The sequence below is a fragment of the Bidens hawaiensis genome, unplaced genomic scaffold (assembly GCF_021521415.1).
Source record: "Bidens hawaiensis isolate Kalapana, Puna unplaced genomic scaffold, B.hawaiensis_p1.1 tig00029186_1, whole genome shotgun sequence".
NCBI classification, from domain to species: domain Eukaryota; kingdom Viridiplantae; phylum Streptophyta; class Magnoliopsida; order Asterales; family Asteraceae; genus Bidens; species Bidens hawaiensis.
In genome coordinates this window covers 1-22456 of record NW_027494813.1, presented here as the reverse complement: position 1 = coordinate 22456, position 22456 = coordinate 1, and the positions used below count along the sequence as shown (strand labels likewise).

The window sequence follows — 22456 nt, the reverse complement described above, 5'->3', positions numbered from 1 at the left end:
ATCAACCAAGCCCTTACAAGAATGGCAATTCCTTGGCTTATTATCAAGCTCCGTACTTGGTGTCTCTTTTAAGATTTACAGTTTATCAACAAAAACCTCACAAGAGTGGCATTCCTCGACTTATCGTCAAATTCGGCACTTGGTGTCTTTTTAAGGTTCATATCTTTATTAACCAAGGCCTCACAAGAGTGGCAGCTCCCTGGCTTATCGTCAAGCTCGGCACTTGGTGTATATTTTAAGAGTGTCTTAACATTCCTCATCAAGTGATAATTACAACATAACCTTTACTTTTTTTATAAACCAATCATATGTTTAACCAATATTATTAAACTTTAATTGAGATTCATTATAAACCAAAAGAGTAAAGTGCCATTTTCGTCCTTGTGGTATGGCAAATAATGCGAATTTAGTCTAAAAAATTTATTTGTTGCATATAGACCATCCGTGTTTCCCAATTCTTGCCAATTACATCCAAATCACTAACCCCGTTAAATTCAATCGTTAAGTCAGGGGTAGACATGTCTTTTCACTCTTTCTTTATTATATGAGTAAAATGTCAAAATCGTCCCTTAGGTTTTGTCATATTTGCGAATTTCATCCAAAAATACGTTTTTTTCGCAAGTTATGCCGGATACATAATCGGGTAAATGGGTCAATGCTATCGGGTAATCGGGTATATTATAAATCCTAAACCCGTTCCAAACCCATGAAAAAAAATTCAAAAGTCATCCCAAACTCGTCCCAAACCCTAATGGGTCGAGTATTACCCGTCTCAATTATGTCGGGGTTCGGGTTTTCCCATCGAGTTCGAGTTTCATTGCCATCCCTAACCTAAATGGATTCGAACAACCCAAATAACATCCAAAATCCGTTTTCTACGGATGGCTATACGTTATACTTTGATCCTTCCTTTTTCCTACATGTCGGCCATGTTTCACATAGATAATAAAGTGGAAGTCTTAGTGGGTCAACTCCAAAAATTTAAAATTTCACCTTAACACATTTATAAAATACTACTTAATGATTCCATTAATCTCATTAATTAAACACATATTTTTAATATTTATTCTATTAGATTGCTATCATTCCATTATCATATTTATTTTATTACGCATACATTTCATTTAATTCGTCCCAACAAATATATCAATGTCCTCTAATCGAATTGAGCTAAAACTTAACAGCTTGAGGTCATAGTTTGTTCTTGAACTCGTAACATTCATTTAATTCAACAATTTGTATGATATTTAAATGCACACAAGCAATTTTGCGACTACAAAATCACAAATCACTACTTGAATCCCGCGCCACACATCTATTGCTCGATCCTTCCCTTTAGAATACCCGCAATTATTTTTTTTACTCAACATGGCCTAAGTATGTAATAGTTAAATAATTTATCAATCCACATTTAATGTAAAGTCTTAAAAATATGTATAAACATTATTTATGATTAATATGTAGGGTTAGGTTATAATAGGAAGTATAGTTTTTGTAGTAAGGATAAGAAGTAATCTTGTTCATTGATTTTAAACATGAATGGTTGAGATTAGTTTAGGTGGAAACCATGTGTGAAAATAAGAGGAAGCGCATAAATGGAATAACACATTTGTTGACTTTCTCTCTCCACATGTAAGGCACATGCCAAATTCCCCCATCATTTTAAAACAAATTCACCATAATAATGAGTGTCTTTTTATCTTTTATATGAGTACCATATTGTTATATAAAAATTAAAAAAAATTAGTGGGTTTTTTTACGTATTGTGTTTTACCAAAAATTGTATTTTACAAAATTGTGTTATACAATTGTATTTATCATTGTGTTTTTTTCCATTATCTTTTTTACATTTTGCCATACAATTGTGTTTTTATTATTGTGTTTTTTTTTCATAGTGTTTTTTTCCATTGTGTTTTTTACATTGTGTTTTTTAAATTGTGTTTTTCGTAGTGTTTTCCATTGTGTTTTTTTCGGCGGCCGTTTTCCGATGACTTTTCGGTGAATTTTCTGGCAAAATTTCTCGATGATTGTTTTCCGGTGACTTTCCGATGACTTTTTCGGTGAAATTTCCTGCGAAATTTCCATAGACTTTTCTGGCGAGGAGGCGGCGGTGGGTGACGGTTGTGGTGGCGGTGGAGTGGTGGTGGTTGTAGGAGATGAGTGAAGAAGTAAGTGGATTTTATGTTAGTGGTTTTTGAGATTAAAGTAAGTGGGTTTTGATATTAAAGTGTTAAGACTAAAATACCCTTCTTCATAGCCTTCTTAAAAAAATCAAATTTTTTATTTGAACCTAACCCTTAATATGTATGGGTAAAGTTAAAATACAAAGGGAGACAAAAATGAGAAGCGTGAGAATGATTTATGACTACACAAAAAATCCTTTAAAAATAAAATTTAAAAATAATAAAAAATCATTACTCATAATATAAATAAAAAAATATATATAAAAAACAAAAATGTTTCCCCCATCATTCCGTTAAAAAAAACATGATAAACAAAAAGACACAATCATGTTTTTCACTTAACACTTTTTTTAGAACGAGAAAGACGGTGGAAACATTTTTGTGTTTTTACTTTTTTAGATTTTTATTAAATTTTGAGTTATGGTTTTTACTATTTTTTTAAGGGATTTTTTTGTGTAACTACAAATCCTTCTTATTTTTGTCCCACATTGTAAAATAACTTGGCCCTGTATGTATAACAATATTATGATTGAATAACAATTTTTGAAGATGAAAAGCTATAAATATAAAAATTAATAGAAAAAAGAATATTAAACTTTAATACAGATGAGCTAAATGCTCAAGATTATAGTTATTACGTGAGGTCAAAACGTAGTCGTGAAGAAACTAGATACACGAGGAAAAAGGGATATGTATACTTGATATCTCCCTTTTATAATTATATAGATATAATTATATAGAAGGTGGGTAAGTTAAAACAAGAAATATGAGTTTTGTGAAAAGGATAAAGTAACTTAGTACATTGATTTTAAATTTGAATTGTTGAGATTAGTTTGAAAGAAAATTAAGTTTAAAATAGAAAAATTGGATTTTAATAATCTCAACTTTCTATTATTAGCCAATAATAATCCTAACTTTGTTTATTCCCACTAGTGCCCCCAAATTTAAAAAAGTTGGCTCTCAATGGTCCTCTGTTAAAAAAAAAACTAACGGCGTTAAGTTTTTTTTCAAATTTCAAACTGATTTATTAGGGCTTTTGATCGGAAGGAGGATACGAGTCGATTAACGTAAAACTTAGCTTGACATGATGCTTTAAATGGCTTGATTAGTGCTTCAAATTGGGTGTTTGAATTTAAAATTAACAAAAATTAAGCTGTTTGGAGTATCGTTTCGAGCTAAGTTTTACATCAAACGACTCGTATCATTCTTCCAATCAAAAGCCCTAAAAAATTAGTTTGAAATTCGGAAAAAACTTAACGGCGTTAGATTTTTTTAACGAGGGACCATTGAGAGCCAATTTTTTTAAATTTAGGACCACTGGTGGGAATAAACTAAGTTGGGATTATTATCGGCCAATACAGAAAGTTAGGATTACTAAAATCCAATTTTCCTTTAAAATAAGGGAAATGACATAATAGGAATAACCTATATTTGTTGATTTCTCTCTTTACATACAAGACACATGTAAATTCTCCATAACATTTTTTAAACGTTAATAACTTTTTTTATATGACATTTTTTTAAGAAAACAATTTCATCATAATAACGACGTTTTTTTAACTTTAATATGTGTATCATATTGCTATATAAAAATAAAAATTAGTAAGTTTTTTTACATTGTGTTTTACCATAGTGTTTTTGAGATAAATAACAAAATTGCGTTTTTGAGGTAAAAAACACAACTGTGTTGTAAGATAATGTTTTAGAGAGGTAAGAACAATGCAACTGTGTTTTTATAGCATAGTTGTTTAATTGTGTTTTTCTATATGAAAAACACAATTATGTTTTTTATATTAATTGTGTTTTACACTTTGCTTTGTACCGTCTCTTTATAAAACTGTGTTTTATTAAGAGCAACAAACCAGTACCTATCCCGAATTTTCTAAAAAGTTGATACCTGTACTGAAAATGTTCACTTCGATACCAGTAGAGTATACCAAAATTCAATAAATACCAGTATAGATCTCAAATTTTCCAATCCAAATTTTATTAAAAACTTGGTATACCATTTTATCATGTGAATACAACCTTTTCCCAAAAGAAACATCAACCCCCACCCGACTTTATAAAACCCCCATTACCTCCACTAACATCATCCTCCATCATCTTCATCATGAGTTACTACAACCAAGGCCAGCCCGCAGTCGGTGCTCCTCCTCCACAAGGTCCAACTTTTCTAAGATCCAATTCACCATCAATCAATTATTAATCTAACAAATGCCGTTTCATTTCCTCAGGTTACCCACCAGAAGGCTACCCGAAAGACGCGTACCCGCCACAAGGGTACCCACCACAGGGGTATCCACCGCAAGGGTACCCACCGCAACAAGGGTATCCGCCGCAATACGCGCCGCAATATGGCGCGCCGCCGCCGCAACAGCAGCAGCAACAGAGTAGTGGGTTCATGGAAGGATGGTAAGTATTGAATTGGGTTTGTTTTTTTGCATGCAATTGGTATAGAATATAGATCGGGTATTGGGCTTTCGGTTTTCTTGTAATTTGACTTCAGATCGGGGAATTTGAATAATTGGTTAGTGGAATTGGGTGATTTGGGCAGATCGTGATGGTTTGGTACCCGATTACCTGATTTTGTGTTTGGGTCGGATTCGAATTGACCCGTCAACAGTATTTGGTAATTGAGAGGATCAAGAATTGACCCATCAACAAATTTTGTTTAATTTTTGATTTCAAGAATTGACATTCACAATTTTTGTTTAATTTTGAATTTCAAGAATTGACACATTTACAAATTTTTATTAATTTCGGATTTCAAGAATTGACCCGTTTACAATCTCAAGAATTGACCCATCAACCGTTTTTGCTTAATTTTTAATTACCCATCAATTTTTTTTGTTTAATCTTGAATTTTGAAAATTGACTCATTTACAGTTTCTGTTTAATATTGAATTTTAAGAATTGACACATCCACAAATTTTGTCTGATTTTTAATTTCATGAATTGACCCATCCAAAGGTTTTAAGCCGGCAAAGGAACATAATGTTAAGTGATCTGATTTGCTGGAAGCTCATTTGTGTTTGTTTAGTAATAAACGAACGATCAACATATTTCTTCATTCGGTTCAATGAACCAGCATGAAAACTATTTCGTCCGTTTATTAAACACGATACATTTCATTTTTTTAAGTCCGTTATGGTTTAGTCTTGTTTTATGAAATTAATAATTACCATTTGGTGTATTTTTGTTAATTTTTTGTTCTACTAAGTTGAAATTGACGTTTACTGTTAATTAGTGTTCGTTCATGTCATGAGCCGCTGGTTGATACTGTTAACGCTCAAACATAGACTGCAACGGTCAAGAAAACCCCGTCTGTTTATTTGATTGTGTTTAATCATTTAATATGTTAAAGTTAAACGAACGAAAATGAGCATTCCTAGAATCCTAGTTCATGTTCATTCGGTTACTTTTGTTCGATTATTAAATATTAAATATGATAATACAACAGCTGTTGTCAGGGTGGTTGCAGATTTTTTTAGTACGTTGTTGCTGTCAGTCTTGACTTCTTTGAATAGGTCAAAGGTGTTGACTTTGATTTATAATGGTCTTTGTGTGCAGTTTGGCTGCCCTGTGTTGCTGCTGTTTGTTGGAAGCTTGCTTTTGATTGAAGTATGGATGGATGGGGTTTGAAGATTTGTTTTTCTTTCTGATATGATTTTGGACTTGAAATGTACCTACCTAGTACTCTAGTAGTTTCTTTTCTGCTCATATTGTTATGGATTATGGATGGATCATTGTGTTCTGGTGATTTACTTTATGCAGTAATCTTTTTATACCGGTCTTTTTTCGATCTCCATGTTATGCTTTGGCTTATTTTTGGGTCAGATTTTGGTTTGTTTCTTCGTGTTGTTATCGTCGGAATGTTGAAACATACAATGTTCGATATGGACCATTTTGTTAGATGTGGGAATCAGTTGATTTAGTCGATGTGGATCGGTTTGTTTGATGTGAGAATGGGTTATAGAAATTAACGATGTGGAATTGTGGATCCATTTGTCTTCAAGGGTCCTTATTGTTAAGTTGGTAAATTATGTGAATAAAATGAACCTTACGTAGCATGATGAATATTTGGGTCGGGAATATGCTGTGGATAAATTTTATTGGATGATGCTCGTCTGATATCATGATTGACCACCTGTGTGTGTTGAAACCAAAGATTTATAGTATAACACAATATAATATTAAAATTATAACAAATAATGTTTTTAAATATGTCAATGTTAAGAACTTGAAATTATAAGAAAAAATGAAACTGTTACATATTTGGGTGATTAGTTCAGCTAGGTTTTTGGCCTTTTGCGATGAGTTTAATATCAGATTTAGGGGTAGTTGGGATTCCTTATTTTTTACCTTCTTATGACTTATCCATAAGTCAGTAAGTTACATCCTTATAACTTATGGAACTTTTCCACTTCAATCTCAGATATCTTTTTAACTTGTTGATAAGTTATAAGAAGACAAAAATAAAGAATCCCAAACACCTCCTTAGATTTGCGAGAATCTTAATGACATAGGATTGTAAACAAAGATCCCAGCTACCAACAAGCAAACATTAGTATTGGATATCTGGATATACGCAAGACAAATAGGTTCCTGATTTATTTGTCATAAATTCTATGTGTTTTCTGGCCTAGTTCCATTTGTAGCCGTTATTATTTCCCCAAACAAATCCAAGTTGCATGATTTCCATCAATAACAAAATTTTCACACAATAGTACGATCTTAATGGCCTTCATGTATGGATCTTGTTTGTATTACAAGGTCTAACAGGATAAGGTTTAACATATTATCTCATTACCAAACGAATAAAATAAGTATTTTTAGAGCAGTTATGGTTTGGTGGGCACAGCGCACGAGTTTTGAGGTAATCAAAAGCTTTGATATGTTTTAGAAATGTCAGTCGATGTCAATATATAACACGCACAAGAGCTTTGAGCTAATCAAAAGGTTTGGTATGTTTTAAAAGGTTAGTCGATATCAATAAATAGCACACGAGTTTTAAGTTAATTAAAAGAAAAAGATATAACTTGCATGTTTTAACCCACTTAATTACATAGAAACAATCAACAACTTATTTTCAATCATGCTTACTAGCTACACTATTTTCATTTTGGTAAACTAAAAAATATTAATCATGATGTTTAATGAATAATACTTGGTAGCCACATTATTCTCATCTCTCAATTTGTTGATTAAAGTAACAATAATAACAATCAAGTTTGTTTTTGGCGGACAGGCTGGCTGGTGTCCAGAAACAAACAAGGGGTAAACCATAAAACAAACCCCCTCTTTCTTCTCTGCTGAATTCTGATTTCTAGGGTTTATTTGTATATTATATTTCATCACAGGTAATTAATTCAATCCTTTTTTAATCTCCATCATTTCAATTTCGCTGCTAACACTCATCCGCTATTGCTTTAAATTACGGTTCTATTGTTTCCAATCTATTGAAATTGTTCACTGGACCCACTGTTACTTGATTCCAGTTTTATCATTATATCAACAATATGTTTTATATTAGGGTTTGTAATTTTGGTAATTGGGGTTAGGAGCATGGTTGCAGAAGTCTCCATGCGCATCTAGGTCGGTCGATTGGGGGAGTTGCGAGTACTCGGGGAGCACTCGGAAATATAATACATATGCCAAATCTCATAAGTTTACTTATATATATAACAAAATACGTGAATATATATCAATATAAATAAAAAAGATATATATATTTTTTAAATACTGAAGTATTCTTAAAAATGATAATCATTAATTAAAAAAATGATATCCATTCTTTAATATTATAGACATTGGAATTATGCTTTAGTTCTTTAAGTCAAAATCGGTTCGAGTGACCGGCTAGATCTAGTTTTGGCTGAGGTTGACCACCTTTGATGGATTCTAAGTAACTAGGCGGAGTTCAAGAAAGTCGCCTTAGCATCATACCTTGTAGCGATTACCCGGCCTTCTAGACCTACCTTTACAATATTGGTTAGGAGTGTGTTCAAACCCTATATGTTCATATTAGGGCTCGTAATTATGGTGATTGAAGATAGGAGTGTCTTCAAATATGCATCTTATTATGAGTTTGCGGTATAGGTATCTGCAACCATGGATGAGAATTTTGATGATCGGACCACTTTGCTTTCTCGAATTGAACTTTTGGAGCGCGGTACGATCATAAATATTAAAACATTTCACTTATCTAATTTAGGGTTTATAAGTTCTATTTTGATTTGTAGAGCGTGATGAACTGCGTAATGATATTGAGCATATATGTATGCAACATGCTGAACCTAATTACAGTGCTGTTGCTACCAGAATGCAATTACAAAGGTTTCTTTTTTACTTCAATCTTTATTTTTTTGTATAAATGTATAATCCGAACTGTATGTACATCTTCAGAAGTTATTTAGCATTGATGATATTGTTATCCAATTAGGACAGCTGGTCTGGAGCAGGAGATAGATGACTTGAAAAAGAAGTTAACTGCTTGCTTAAGAGAGAATGCAAATCTTCAAGAAGAGCTTTCAGAGGCTTATCGTATCAAAGTGAGTATTTTTTTTTCTCATAAATGCTTTTTGTATAATCCAAATATGAAATATGTAAATATTAATTATTTAATTTATTAATTCATTTTGCAGAACCAGTTAGCTGATCTACATGCAGTTGAGCTTTCCAAGGTCTTTTTTCTTCACATAATTCTCATTTTTTTTGTGATTTAATTTCTAAAGTTTATTCAAGTGGTAATATGCTGATTATTTCAGAGTTTAGAAGCAGAGAAGCAGATTAAGTTTTTCCAAAGTTCAGTTGCTGCTGCTTTCTCTGAACGCGATAATGCAATAATGGAGGTGCGGTTTGACTACTTACAATTGAGCATGTAAACGAACCAAACATTCAGTGAACTGCTCAGCAGGATGTTCGTTTATCTGATGAGTGAATGAGCATGAACAAAAAAGTTTGTTCTTTTAGTTAACAAACGAACATGATAACATGTTGTGAGCATTCCTTTATGTTTGCTCATTTAAATTCTTTTATGTTTTGTTAGTTTATGTTTGTTTAAGTAAGTTTGTCTACGTTTGTTTAATATATTCTTTTTCAATTGTTTTGGACCATTTCAACTTTGTCCACATTTAATAAATTTCTAGGCCCGACACATTGTTATTCACATTACTTTTAACTAATTTTTTCTAAGCTATAAACGTTTGTGAACCGTTCACTAACATACGAACTAACATAAGTGAACACAAACATGCTCAGTTTCTTAATGAATGAACACGAACAATAAAACCCCGTTCATTCAACTGCTTGTGTTTGATTGTGTGTTCGGTTAAAGTTAAATGAACAAACATGAGCATGCTCTGTTCGTGCTTGTTTAGTTCGTCTACAAGCGTACCTTTAATTATTGTTATTTTAATCTATTTGAGGGTTTCTAATAGGCCGAACAAGCCAAGGAGAAAGAAGAACTCGCATCACAAAAATTTGGCATTTTGCAACAAAAGTATGTATTTAGTACTTGTGTTTATTTATCTGGTTTTTGTGTTATGCTCATTAACTTGGTGGGCCAGGATAGAAGAACTTGAATCGGTGGTTACTGAAGAAAAGAAACGTTCAGCTGCACTTCAAGCTGATCTAAACAAACAAGAAAAGGAGAATGAAATACTCAAAGAAGTAATAAAATTTCTTTTGTTAATATATAATTTTATGAACTACGAAACGAAGTTTCACTTGTTACAGGTGATCAATAAGTTCTACGACATCAGGCAGCAATCTTTTAACAAATACGATGATCTTAATTGGGAAGATAAGTGCATTTCCCTATTGAATGATTCAGATGACACGTGGACTTTCACTGGGTATGAGGAATCATCAACCACAAAATACATTGTGAGTTTTAATAACCAATGACTATATATTTTTAACTTTTCATTTGCAACTGGATTGACTTTTGATTTAGACAGACCGCACTCGAGGGAGAAGTGGAGGCGTTGAGAAGATCTGTAACTAATCTCAAGAGCAAGTTACAGATGGTAATAAATATTTTTATTATACTATTATGTTAGTTTCCGATTCATGTCACTTATTTGAATTCTGATATTTTATTGGTGCTATAGGGATTGGAGATTGAAAAACATTTGAAGCGGATGGTTCATGATTTGAAAAACATGAAAGTGAGATAAAATAATTGCTAACTATGCTATGTTGCTTACATGTGTGGTAATTGATGTGGTTTTTTGTGCACTTGAATACAGTTGTCTTTGGAAGAAAAGATGAAGAGGGATGTATCAGACTTGCATAGTTTCCATTCTCAGTACAGGCTTGAAATTGTTAATTTGCTTCAGGAGGAATCTTCTTACATTAAATCAGTTATCGATGAAATTAAAGTAAATATGAGACAAATTTGTGTAAATGGAGAACCTGACAGTTTATCTGTTCAGAGAGAGATGGTATTGCAAGAAAATGATGTTCGTGATGTGCATATAAGCCCTGATGCAGCCTCAGATACAAACACAAAGGTATACGCGCATCTTTTGCCTAATTTTGTTGTTAACACAGTGACATTTAATATTTAATGTGACTGTACATGGATATGAATCTTGCATGTTCATTTGTTGTAGGAAAATATTTCTGACTTGCCAAATACGTCTAGTTCTAGTGCCGAGGATGGCTCAGAAGATCTTGTTCTTATGCTAAAAGACAAGGTTTGTTTATGTATAAGTGCATGCGTGTGTGAATGTGTGTACTTTCTTCTTTTGCTCCATTTAAAATAAACATAGAGAGGAGGATGGCAAGGTTTTTAAACCCTAGTTATTCTTAGATCTATTTGAGTGGCTTAAGTTCTATGTAAAATGGGTGAGTCATGCTTTTGGGCGACTGTCAAAATGGGTCAGGTGGGATTGGGTTGACCTACAAACGATATTTTGAGTTCTATGAATAATTTAAATGCTAAACATGATTCAGAAAAGCAATTTTGATCTTGATTTTTTTGGTGGGTGACTTGCTGGTTTTATAGTCACATGGATCGCGGTACATTCCGGCATGCGGTTCGTGCATATCTAAAATTTAGTACAAGGGGGGTTGGGGGGGGGGGGAGGTTCATTTGGAATGCCAATTCGGTATTCGATACGGTGTACCATATACAAAACATAAAATTCATAATCCTAACAGCATAGTCATAATTAAAACAGTAACATTTCATAATCATAACCGGAAATTCCTAATCAAAACAGAAAAATCATAATCAAAACAACAGCATTTCATAACGAAAACATAACCGAAATGCCAATTCGGTATGCGGTACGGTGTACCATATACAAAACAGAAAATTCATAATCATAACAGCAATTTCATAATCAAAACAGTAGCATTTCATAATCTTAACCGAAAATCAAGGTTTAAAAATACGGAAACGAGCCTCGAGGCGTTTTCCCTTCGCCTCACGAGGCGTAAGCCTCGAGGCGAAACGAGGCGTAAGACCGAGGCGGAATTAGAAAAATCAATATAAAAATTATATATCTTACAAAAATTGAAAAAGTTCATAGATTCAATAGTCATAAAACCAAACACAAAGTCTAATATATCAAACACATATAAAAACACACAAAGTTTGTAATCAAAGTACTTGATGTTCTACCCCATACTTCCAAGCTGGATCTTTCCTTGCATTTTTACTAGACATCCCCTAAAACTAATTGAAATAGCAAACATTCAACAGCAAACATTAAACTAATTGAAACGACAAACATTCAAAAACTAAAACAGCAACGATAAAGTGGCAAACAGCAAACTGAAACAGCTAAACAAAAATAAGCATAAAAATTATATCAAATTAAGCTTATAAACAGCAACAAAAAATTATAAACAGGTAAAACAACAACAAAAAGACAATTATAAACAGCAACAAAAACAGTTATAAACAGGCAAACAGCAACAAAAACAGTTTATAAACAGGCGTGCGCCTCGGTCCTCCGTACCGCCTCGATGGTGAGGCGTCCGCATCACATAAACAAGGCGTGCGTGTGAAATAAGGTGCAGAGGCGGCGCCTCATACACGTTTTTCCTCCGAACCGCCTCGAGGCGTGCACCTCGAACGTTTTTTAAAACCATGCCGAAAATTCGTAATCAAAACAGAAAAATCATAATAAAAAACAGTAGCATTTCATAACGGAAAAAGAAAATTCATAAAACTAATTGAGCCTTTGTCTTCTTCTGTTTGGGTCGTCATTCTCTTCTCCTTCTAGGTTTTCCCTTTGCATATCTTCATACGTGGTACTAGGCCTTTCCAAGTAATCATTTTCGGGATTCATATCCCATTTTTTGGTTGGCTCGGTGTTGTAACTTTCTGAGAAACGAGATTGAAGTCGGATTTTGGAATGTATAAACACTGAATTGTCCACCCGCGTAGAATACATCGATTTATCTTTCCACATTGTATATAGGAGTAAGTGCTCCGGTTTCGTTCTGCCAGTTGTGAAAGATCAATCTTAGCAACTTCAGCCAACTCATGTTTCCGATCCATAGCTGGACCATCAATCAACCGTGTCCATGGTGACCGCATCCACTTGAGCCGTTTCCATTGAATTAAGTCCCTTCTTCATATGAAATCTTGCGAATTGCTCTTGCAACACTTTCTCTTATGCTGGGCTATTCTTTTGAAAACTTCCATAACCGCTTGCACCACTTCTTTGAATTAATTTGGAGCTTTCCTAGGAATTCCACCTGGAAGGTAGTTTGTGTCATAGAATCTTGGTGACAAAGCAAGTGGATGCAGTCACCATGAACGCAATTGATTGGTGGTCCAGCTATGGATTAGAAACACCAGAGTTGTCTGAAGTTGCTAAAAAGGTTCTTTCACCATTTATCAGCAGCTCATCGGCGGAACGAACTGGAACACTTCTATATACACGGTGTAAAGAGAAATCGTTTAAATTCTAAGCGGGCGGACGAATTAATGTTTATACATTCCAACATCCGACTCTAATCTCGTTTCTTAGAAAGTTACAGCACCAGGCCAACCAAAAAATGGGGCATGAATCCTGAAAATGATTACTTGGAAGGGCCGATTACCAGGCATAAAGATATGCAATGGGAAGACTTGGAGAGAGAAGAAAATGATACCGAAAATTAGAAACGCACAAATCCGTGTGACTTTGTTCTATTCATTTGAGAAACTTTTGACCCCTATCTGACACTTTTCTGTTTTAGCCCTTTCTCTAACTTTTTACTCATTAGACTCATGATCCATGAAGTATAACCAAACTTCTTATAAAATGAAAATTTTTCTTATTGGTTTTCATGATGGTTCTGTTTCACATATTTTTGTAGGAAAACGTGTCTGATTTACAAAAAGCACGTGGTTCTGAAACAGGGGACGTGTCTGGAGTCCTTGCTCAAGCATTGCAGGAGAAGGTTTGTATTCATGTTTCTGTGCGTGTATTATTGATTTAACTATTACAAACAAACATGGTGCAGACGGAATCTTATTAATATTTTTGATTTAACTAATTCAGGTTGAAGCATTATTACTTCTATCACAGCAGGAAGAGAGATATTTGCTAGAGAACAATGTAAATTCAGCCCTTCAGACTAAATTAGAGGAGCTACAAAGAAATTTAATACAAGTAACATTTTCCTTTTTTGGTTCAGTTTGCTGCAATTGTATTTTTTTTCACTTGCTTGATATAATAATATTTTTTTGTTTCAATAGGTGACAAATGAAAAAGTGGCGGCTCTCATGGAGTTAGCACAATTGAAGCAGGAAAACCGTCTGCTACAAGAGTAAAGTTTATCCCATCTTTTTATATTCAAATTATTATTTTCAGTCGGAGTTAAATTATTAATTTTTCAGAAAACTGAATGATGGCGCCAAACAAGGTAAGCTTATAACCAGGAGTGAAGAGAAAAGCTTGCTTCATGATAATGAAGGAAGGTTAAAGGGCTTATTAAAGAAAACCTACTTGAGCCAATGGATTAATCCCCTTGGTTCCCATGGAAGTGAAAGTGGGTCCCACAACGAGCACGCACAAAATGTCACCAAGAAAAGTACCATGGATTATGCAAGGTTTGTGTTAATATGATTTTATAGTTATATTTGACACCAATTGTGTATTAAGAACTTTTATATGCTTTACAGAATGAAAATCGAGTACACAGCCTTGAAAGAAAGCTTGGAAAGTATGGATCATCTGATTTCTTCTATTCGTAGACTGCGCCTGTCACTTGTTAAGGTAATCATCAAATATAATTAGTAATAATCAAAACATTTCTTTCTACAACATTAATCCAACCTAAACAGGTGAAAGAATCAGTACCAGTTGAGGATAGTCAGGCTACAGCTACAGTTACAACCGGGAAATCAGCTGTTATTGATAACATTGTTACCGAGGCAAAACTTTTAAAGACTGCACTCAGTAGCACTCTTCCTGTAAGTTGGTCAGCTGTGGTGGATGATGATAGTGTTTCAAGCGTAGAAAAGGTTGATTCCGTGTCTGCAGCCGGTTTTGAGATGGTGGAGTTGCTAATATTGTCCTCAAATCTACTAAAAAACTCCATTTCTTGAAGAATCTAGTTTGTTTTTTTTTATATGTTTGTTCATGCATTTTCAGATGTAGATATATATTGTAGATTGGGTTTTTGGGTTTGTAATCATCGAGTTTTGTAGAGTCGATAAGTGTTTGTGTTTAGGATGAAAATAAATTTGATTTTGGTTATTTTATACACAGTTTATGTGCATGTAGAAAAGAAAATAGTCTTAGATTTAATTTGTTGGATAAAATATGTTTAATCTTGATCTTGATACAGATTAGTGTATGAAATTCTTTAAAAACATTTAAATATCGTAATAGTCGAACGTTAGGCTATTCTAAGCACGAATGAAGTATCTAAGGGAGTAAGGAACTTTGATCTAGTGGTATGATTATCGCTTCTGGTGCTAGAGTTGTCGGGTGTTATTCTTTTAGGAGACGGTTATTGTATACCCAAGTTATGCATATTAAGCAGAAAGAACAGCTGGGCTTGATTTGTTACAGACATGTTTAATTTTGATATGGTGTGTGAAATGAAAGGTTTAAAAAAATATGGTGTATCTCAGAGAAGATAATTTAATCTTATGTAGAAGAAAGACAAAAGGGCATTTGGTCTAGTGGTATGATTCTCGCTTCGGGTGCGAGAGGTCCCGAGTTCGATTCTCGGAATGCCCCACTTGTAGTAACAATTTTCGGTATTTTAGTTTTAGTCTCGTCTTTTTCTGTCATAATCGCAACACCATGTTAGGAAGCCCACAAATCCCAACTTAACTGTTTGGTTTGCTACAGAATTGCAAGTTCCATTAGTGTTTTATATTTGTTGACATGGTGATTTGAAGATAATTTTTTCAAGTTTGTTTTATACTTCAACTTTAGATTGTATTCGTTTACTTTTTAAAGTTTTTGTGGTTATGTTTGGATATTAACCTTTTCTTTTAATCATTTGGTCAGGTTATAAATTCAAATTGATGGTTGAAACAAATAAACACTTTGCATTTACGTTATCGATTCGTGGTCGCAACAAGATTTTTCTTCAATGAAATACAAGAAGTCCGATTTGCGTAATTTAATTGATGATGAAAATTTGAGCAATATTTGTATTTCTTATGTTGGAAAAAAAATGTGCTTAAACATGTTTTTTGAGATAATGTATTAACTCGGTTTCAAAAAAAAAAGGCTAAAATTTTCTTTGATTTTAGGCATGGTGCCAACTATAACCCACGCCGCCTGAAATCTAATTTCACACCGCTATCAATCTATCAAACATCCGTTTAGGGTTGTAAATGATGACCGTTTGAAGGTCTTTATGTCAAATCATAGCATCCCTATGTTTTCAAACAATCATTTGCGAACAACCGTCACTACAAGAAAAAGTTAATAGATGCACCGACCCTATAGCGACAACATGACGACGTCGAGATACGAAGACTAAGGCGACACCGCTATAGGCCCTGTACAACTTTTGGCTTTGTGTGGATGTATATGGACGAGATGTCGGGATAAGATTAATGGGAAAACTCAATAACTAGGCACATCCATATTCAATGCGAAGCGGGTGATTTGCCGGTTGACGAGGCCAAGGGTCTAAGGCGTGTCCTCGTTGACCGTTGTGGTTGTAGCTGGGGTGTTGTGCGAAAATTGAAATCTTAAACCCTTGATGTGGCGTGTGTCCAACCCACCATCACAATCACAAATGAGATATAAATGCAAGAACAAATGAGATAGATGAATTAAAAGCGAACAAAAAACGTGGACGAATCAAGATGATGAAGACAACAATATGGATGAAGATGATTTAGTTATAATAATCTGATGGTTTGTATTACAGTTATTAATACTATTTAACTTGACGTGTTGTAATTTTAATTAGTTATCACACTACAGTTTTCTCATTATGTTTTTATTCGGATAAAAAGCTAGAAAACTTATAAATTTCTTTAAAAAGAAATTAAAAAATTCGTGACCCTTCATCGCTAAAGGTTGAAAAATATTTATTAGATGGCTAATTTTATTATTTTTATAAAAAAGTTAGTTACCTCAGAGAGACTACATGTCGACTTTATACGTTAAAAATAATTTTAATAAATGCATATTTAATTAAATTGGGGGCGACATCTATGGCGACAACATGTTGTCACCATAAGTTTGAAATTATTTTACTAAACGTTTACTTTTAATCTTCATAAAAATCGGGGTGACATTTAGTGGCGACGTCTATAAAGAAGACAGTTAGGGCGTTTAATGTCTACGTTGTGCCGATAAACCTTATAGAGACGACATGTCGTCGCTAAATGCTATAGCGAGATGTCATCGCTATAGGGGTGAATTTTTCATCATATTACATAAGATTTCTTGTAGTGCATTTGTTTATATGTAAAATCATAGCTCATCCTTTTCAAACGTTCATTTATGCATATTTCATCGGTCTTTGATGGTGTGAAACCACATATTAAGAGTGTGAGAATAGTAAAGATTTAACGTGTAGGATGGGGTCGACTCAACGATTTTGAAGGCCTAAATCGAAATGAAATTTTATGGCTTCTTCATGACAATTGTGAAAAACACACAAGCGTGCGCGCGTGCGCTTGGAGCCGGTCTAAAACTCAAGACCTGTAGCTAAGCAACACACAAGTTTACCATCATACCAATACATAATTTGTGTATAAATTGTCTACTATAATATATTTGTATTTAATGTTTTTTTCAAACTTAAAGGCCTTAATTAAGTGTAGGTCTAAACTCTAAAACCCTTGCTTGATGTTGCGGGCCCACAGGTCAGCCCTAGTGTGAAAGGACAAGAAAAAGGTTTGGTATTGAGAAGATGTTTATAAATGACACTAAGACTAAGTTTATTGGTGACCTTACAGGGATCATGACACCATTCAAAAAATAAATAAAAAAATAAATTCTTTTTTAACCCCCCAACCCGGGTCACAACCCACTTTTTAATTAAGTATTCTTTTTTTTTCTTTTCTTTCAAACAATTTGTTTTTTATATAATTTGATTTTTATTTAATAATTTATATTATTAGCTTATATTAAAAATCTAAAAATATAGCCTTATTTAGTTTATATATTTATGAGCATTTCGATATAAATTTTATTAAAAAACGGGAGCACTTTTAAAAATATGTATTTTTTTAAACATTATTATACGTAAAATTTTGTTTTGTTAAAAGTTCAAGGTTTTTTTCTATAGAATTATGATATTGTCTTTTTAATATTTTTTATACTTAAAATAACATTCTTTAGGAAAACAAACATTTTTATTAGGTTTAATAACTTTTATAGAATAAACTAAAACCTAATAAGATATATGCTATAAAATGATTGGTTTGGGTTGGGTTAGACGTGCACAAAAAAACCGGTTCGGAACCTAACTGGTGGAACCGAACCGGAACCGGTTCCAGTTCCAACCCGGTTGGTACAATACCCGGTTTGGGTATTTTTGTACCCGAAAATCGTACCCGGTTCTCATATTTGTATGTTAGTATCAGTTCCAACCCGTTTCTACCCGGTTCTTAATTGTAACCGGTTCGGTTCGTACCCGGAAAAACCGGTTCCGGCGGGATTTTTTTTTGAAGAGTCAAACAAAAGTCAAAGTAGCGTTGGAACCGGTTCCAACGGTAATATAGCCGTTGGAACCGGTTTTTTAGCCACCAATTAGCCGTTGGAACCGGTTCCAACGGTAATATAGCCGTTGGAACCGGTTTTTGAGAGACAATAGATCCGTTGGAACCGGTTCCAACGGTAATATAGCCGTTGGAACCGGTTTTTTGATGCCCAAACCTATATATAACTTGTTTTCCACCACTAATTTCACCACAAAACTCAAAAACAAACTAAAATACTACTCCTTTAGCAAACCCGTTCCGTTACCCGACCATCCAACTAAATATTATTATGGCACCCATCAAAAAAACTAACAAGAAGGCTAAGAAGAGTGTTTTTGTTGCCCCCGTTCCTGTTACGGAGGACCCAAGGGTTGTTACGGTAGTCAACCATAACCGCAACCAAGGACATATGGAAGAATTGGGATTTGATTGTGGATGACGAAGGTTATCAAAAGGCTCGTTGCAAACTATGTTGTTCAATATTAAAGCACGATTCCAACTATACTTTGAGAAAGCACATCGAGAAGCCATATTGCAAGGCGTTGAAAGGGATTGGCTGCGACCGATCAAATTGACTTGGGTAAAGATGGTACACTATTTCGTTACAACACGACTCAAGTTCAAGATAGAATGGCAAAGTTCGTTATTCAACGAGGTTTGCCGTTTAACCACTTTGATGACCCGGAGTTGACGTCGTTGATTCGCGAAACTCTACAACCGAGATACACACATGTAAGTCATACTACCTTAAGACGTCATTGTATCAGGTTGTGGGAGTGTGCTAAAAAGAGTTAATCGAGTCTTTTCATTCTTTAGAAGCCATGGTTAGTTTAACTACCGATGTTTGGTCGGCACCACACGGGTTGCCCGAATCATACATATGTGTCACCGCTCATTGGGTTGATCCGGTGACATGGCAATTGATGAAACGCACCATCGCTTTTGAAAACTTCCCGTTCCTACATACCGCCGAAAAATTGTTTGAATTACTTGATGAAGTTATAACGACTTACAACTTGAGAAATAAAATATTTTCGATTTCGTTTGACAACGCTTCAAACAATACTAAGGCGGCTGAAAAATTTATCATTAAATATTCACCACCTTGTTTCGGGGATTTTTTTCATGTCCGATGTGTTGCACATATCATCAACTTGTTGTTCAAATAGGTCTTGACAATGAAAACATTTGTGATGATTTAAAATACTTTAGACTTATGTTACAAGATGTCTTCAAAAGTGGTAAAAGAAGACACCTTGAATATAAGAACTATGGCAAGTCGGTTGAAAGAAAGTATTTGTGGCCGAATTGGGACGTTCCAACTCGTTGGAACTCAACTTGTCATATGTTAAAGTGTGCTTTTTCCCAACGCCAAACTTTACAAGCTTTTCATAACAATCTTGTTGAAGAACGCGAGGCCGATATGTTTCGGAAAGTGTTTGGGTCCAAGTCGGTTATTTGTTGGAGTATCTTGACGTGTTCAAAAAGTCAACAACAAAATTATCGGGAGTCTATTACCCTACTAGTTGCTGGGTTTTGCAAGAATTGTACTATATGTCTTGTGTTTTTAAAAGCTTTGCGGAGAAGAACAAACTCTTCGAAAATATTGTTGCGGTGATGAAAGAAAAGTTCATAAAATATTTTGAAAACATACCGCCGGTCTTTACTTGTGCCGCCGCATTAAACCCCTATTGGAATGTTAATGGGGTTGAAACAACGATTGAGGAAATATTCGACAACTTAGGTATGCACGAGATTGACCCGAAGTTGTCGACGGAAGCGAAGGACAAGTTCAACAAAAACCTTCAAGACCTTTATGACCATTATTTTCAAATGTATGGTCCAAGCACGAGATCGTCTTTTATGAAAAAAACAACAACTAGTAGGCGTGCAATGACCCACTTATAAACTTGATGAATGGGATTCGTGAATCGGCATCTAATAGGCAAAGAGGAAACACACCAAGTAGCGAACTTGGTCGATATAGTGGAGCGAACTATGTTGAGGGCGCAACGGTCGACGAAATTCGCAATATTGATTTGTTGGCTTGGTGGAAAGGTAAACAAAACGAATTTCCCTTTCTATCCGCCATGGCTCGTGATTTACTTGCCGTACAAGCCTCAACGGTTGCTTCCGAATCGGTTTTTTTCTCTTAGTGGGAGGGTGTTATCTATGCGAAGAAAAAACTAACTCCCGAGTCTCTAGAGGTTTGCATTTGCCTAAAGGACCATTTGGATGCGGTGGATCGTGTACAACACAAGGCGAACTTTGAAGACGAAATACCAATAGAGCGTCATATTCATGATGAGGAGGCGGAGGACGGGGTTTCTTCCGATAACGAAGACGAGGGTGAAGACGAGAATGAAGACGAAGAAGAGTTGTAATTATTTGTTTTGGTAAAATTATTTGTAACTTGTTCAACTAATATTTAGTTTTGATTTGTTTTATTATAATTACTTTTGTTACTCATGATTAATTTTTGTTACTATTTTAATAACGACGAACATTTTATTTATTTAAAAAATAACTATTACAAACATTATTAAAACATAAACGATACTAAACATAACAACTAAAACATAAAAAACAAAGTCCGTCGTTTTAATCCGGGAATACTTATTTTTGGGTTGTAGAGCCGGACGACTCTCCCACTTCCGTTTTTTTAGCATCCAAACTTCTTTTTCTCTCGACAATACTTATTCGTATGTTTTCGTAATGTCGAGTTGGACCCTGCTTTAAGAAACTTTCGAGCAATATTTGCAACGTGCCAACTCATGTGAGTCGGTCATGAGACACAAATCATAATGAACCCAAACATCGGGGCATCTTGTTGTTTCGATCACATAACAACGTCATCATTAGTTGCCATTTGTTGTCGGTTTAAGGTTAATTGTGGTTTGGAGTGTGTTTTATAGTTTTGGAAGTGGTTTAACAAGTACACAAACAAACCTTGCTATTTAGAGTAAAAAAATAACCTATTTATAGTTAAAAAAACCGGTTTCCAACGGTCAAAAACGGCTATATAGCCGTTGGAACCGGTTCCTAACGGCTATAATATTTAAATTTCAAAAAAAAACCGGTGGAACCGGTTTTTACGTAAAAACTGGGTTCCGGTTCATACCCTACCCGGTTCTTAAAAGTTAGCATATCTGGGCATCGGTTCGGGTCGGGAACCGAACCGGTTCTTGATTGGAACCGGTGCCATTTTACAACCCGGTGTGAAAAAACCGGTTTCGAACCTTCCAGTTAAAGCCGATTTGTGCACCTCTAGGTTGGGTTGTAATTAAAAGTGAAAAGCTAGGTTAGGTAGATATATATTAAAGAGAGAAATTAGTTTTTTTTATTAAAAAATTGGGTTGGATTGAGTTGCGAATAAAGTTAGTTAGAGATATAATTATGCATTTATCGAATTAAATAAATTGTTTATGACGCATATGTATCATTACTTAAATAGTTATATGATAATTACGCACTTATCGATCTTTCGTCAATTTGTATAAATTTTCGGTTACCAACAACAAGCCCTATGGCTAATAACAACAGAGATCGTGATGATTTTATGAATTCTCTCTAAAATTACCTAATAACCAAATTAAATCTTCAAATCAAGCAAAAACCTTTTTTCATTTATTTTATACTATAAAATAAGTTATTACATATAATTTATGAGTTCATTTAGCTACAATAAATGTACAAATCTGATATTCCATTTAATTAATGATAATCTGGGGCATTTAAAGCATTGAAATATTCTTAATTAATCTTATTCAATGAGGTCCAAACAGTATAGGGTATAATAAGACATAAACCACACTATTTTTCAATATGATTTTACACATTTCGTATTTTTTTTCAATTTTTTATGGAACTTGCTAGCATGAAGATCCTTTTAACCATGTTATGCTGCCTTTTCATCCTTTCAGGCAAGGATTATGTCTTTCTTTTTTTAATCATTTTTACTATAAGCATAAATGATTAGAAAATAAAAGTTCTATTATTTTTGTTTTATACAAAAGGTATTTTATATGATTAACTAAAAGAATTTAACTAAAGGATGACTAAACACACACATTACATGAGTATATTTTTCTTTTCTTTTAAATCATTTGTAAGAAATGTAGTATTTCTCCTT

The 22456-nt window shown here is 34.0% G+C and overlaps 1 protein-coding gene, 1 long non-coding RNA gene and 1 other non-coding gene across 3 annotated transcripts; all 3 read left to right on the top strand.

Moving 5' to 3' along the window:
* Window positions 1-4217: 4217 nt before the first annotated feature.
* Window positions 4218-5920, top strand: LOC143578362 (uncharacterized). The gene is made up of 3 exons (XR_013143247.1): window positions 4218-4348; window positions 4421-4598; window positions 5757-5920. It is a non-coding gene; the product is annotated as an uncharacterized LOC143578362 (long non-coding RNA).
* A 2085-nt stretch (window positions 5921-8005) lies between these two features.
* LOC143578359 (uncharacterized) lies at window positions 8006-14836 on the top strand. The gene is made up of 18 exons (XM_077061960.1): window positions 8006-8358; window positions 8429-8522; window positions 8629-8737; window positions 8831-8869; window positions 8954-9037; window positions 9626-9687; window positions 9755-9857; window positions 9924-10073; window positions 10148-10216; window positions 10301-10357; window positions 10439-10702; window positions 10805-10888; window positions 13512-13595; window positions 13697-13807; window positions 13894-13964; window positions 14035-14247; window positions 14320-14413; window positions 14482-14836. Exons 1-18 carry the CDS (start codon window positions 8298-8300, stop codon window positions 14743-14745), a joined length of 2013 nt encoding a protein of 670 aa, XP_076918075.1. The 5' UTR covers window positions 8006-8297; the 3' UTR covers window positions 14746-14836.
* A 477-nt stretch (window positions 14837-15313) lies between these two features.
* Window positions 15314-15385, top strand: TRNAP-CGG (transfer RNA proline (anticodon CGG)). Its single transcript has one exon. It is a non-coding gene; the product is annotated as a tRNA-Pro (tRNA).
* Window positions 15386-22456: the final 7071 nt, after the last annotated feature.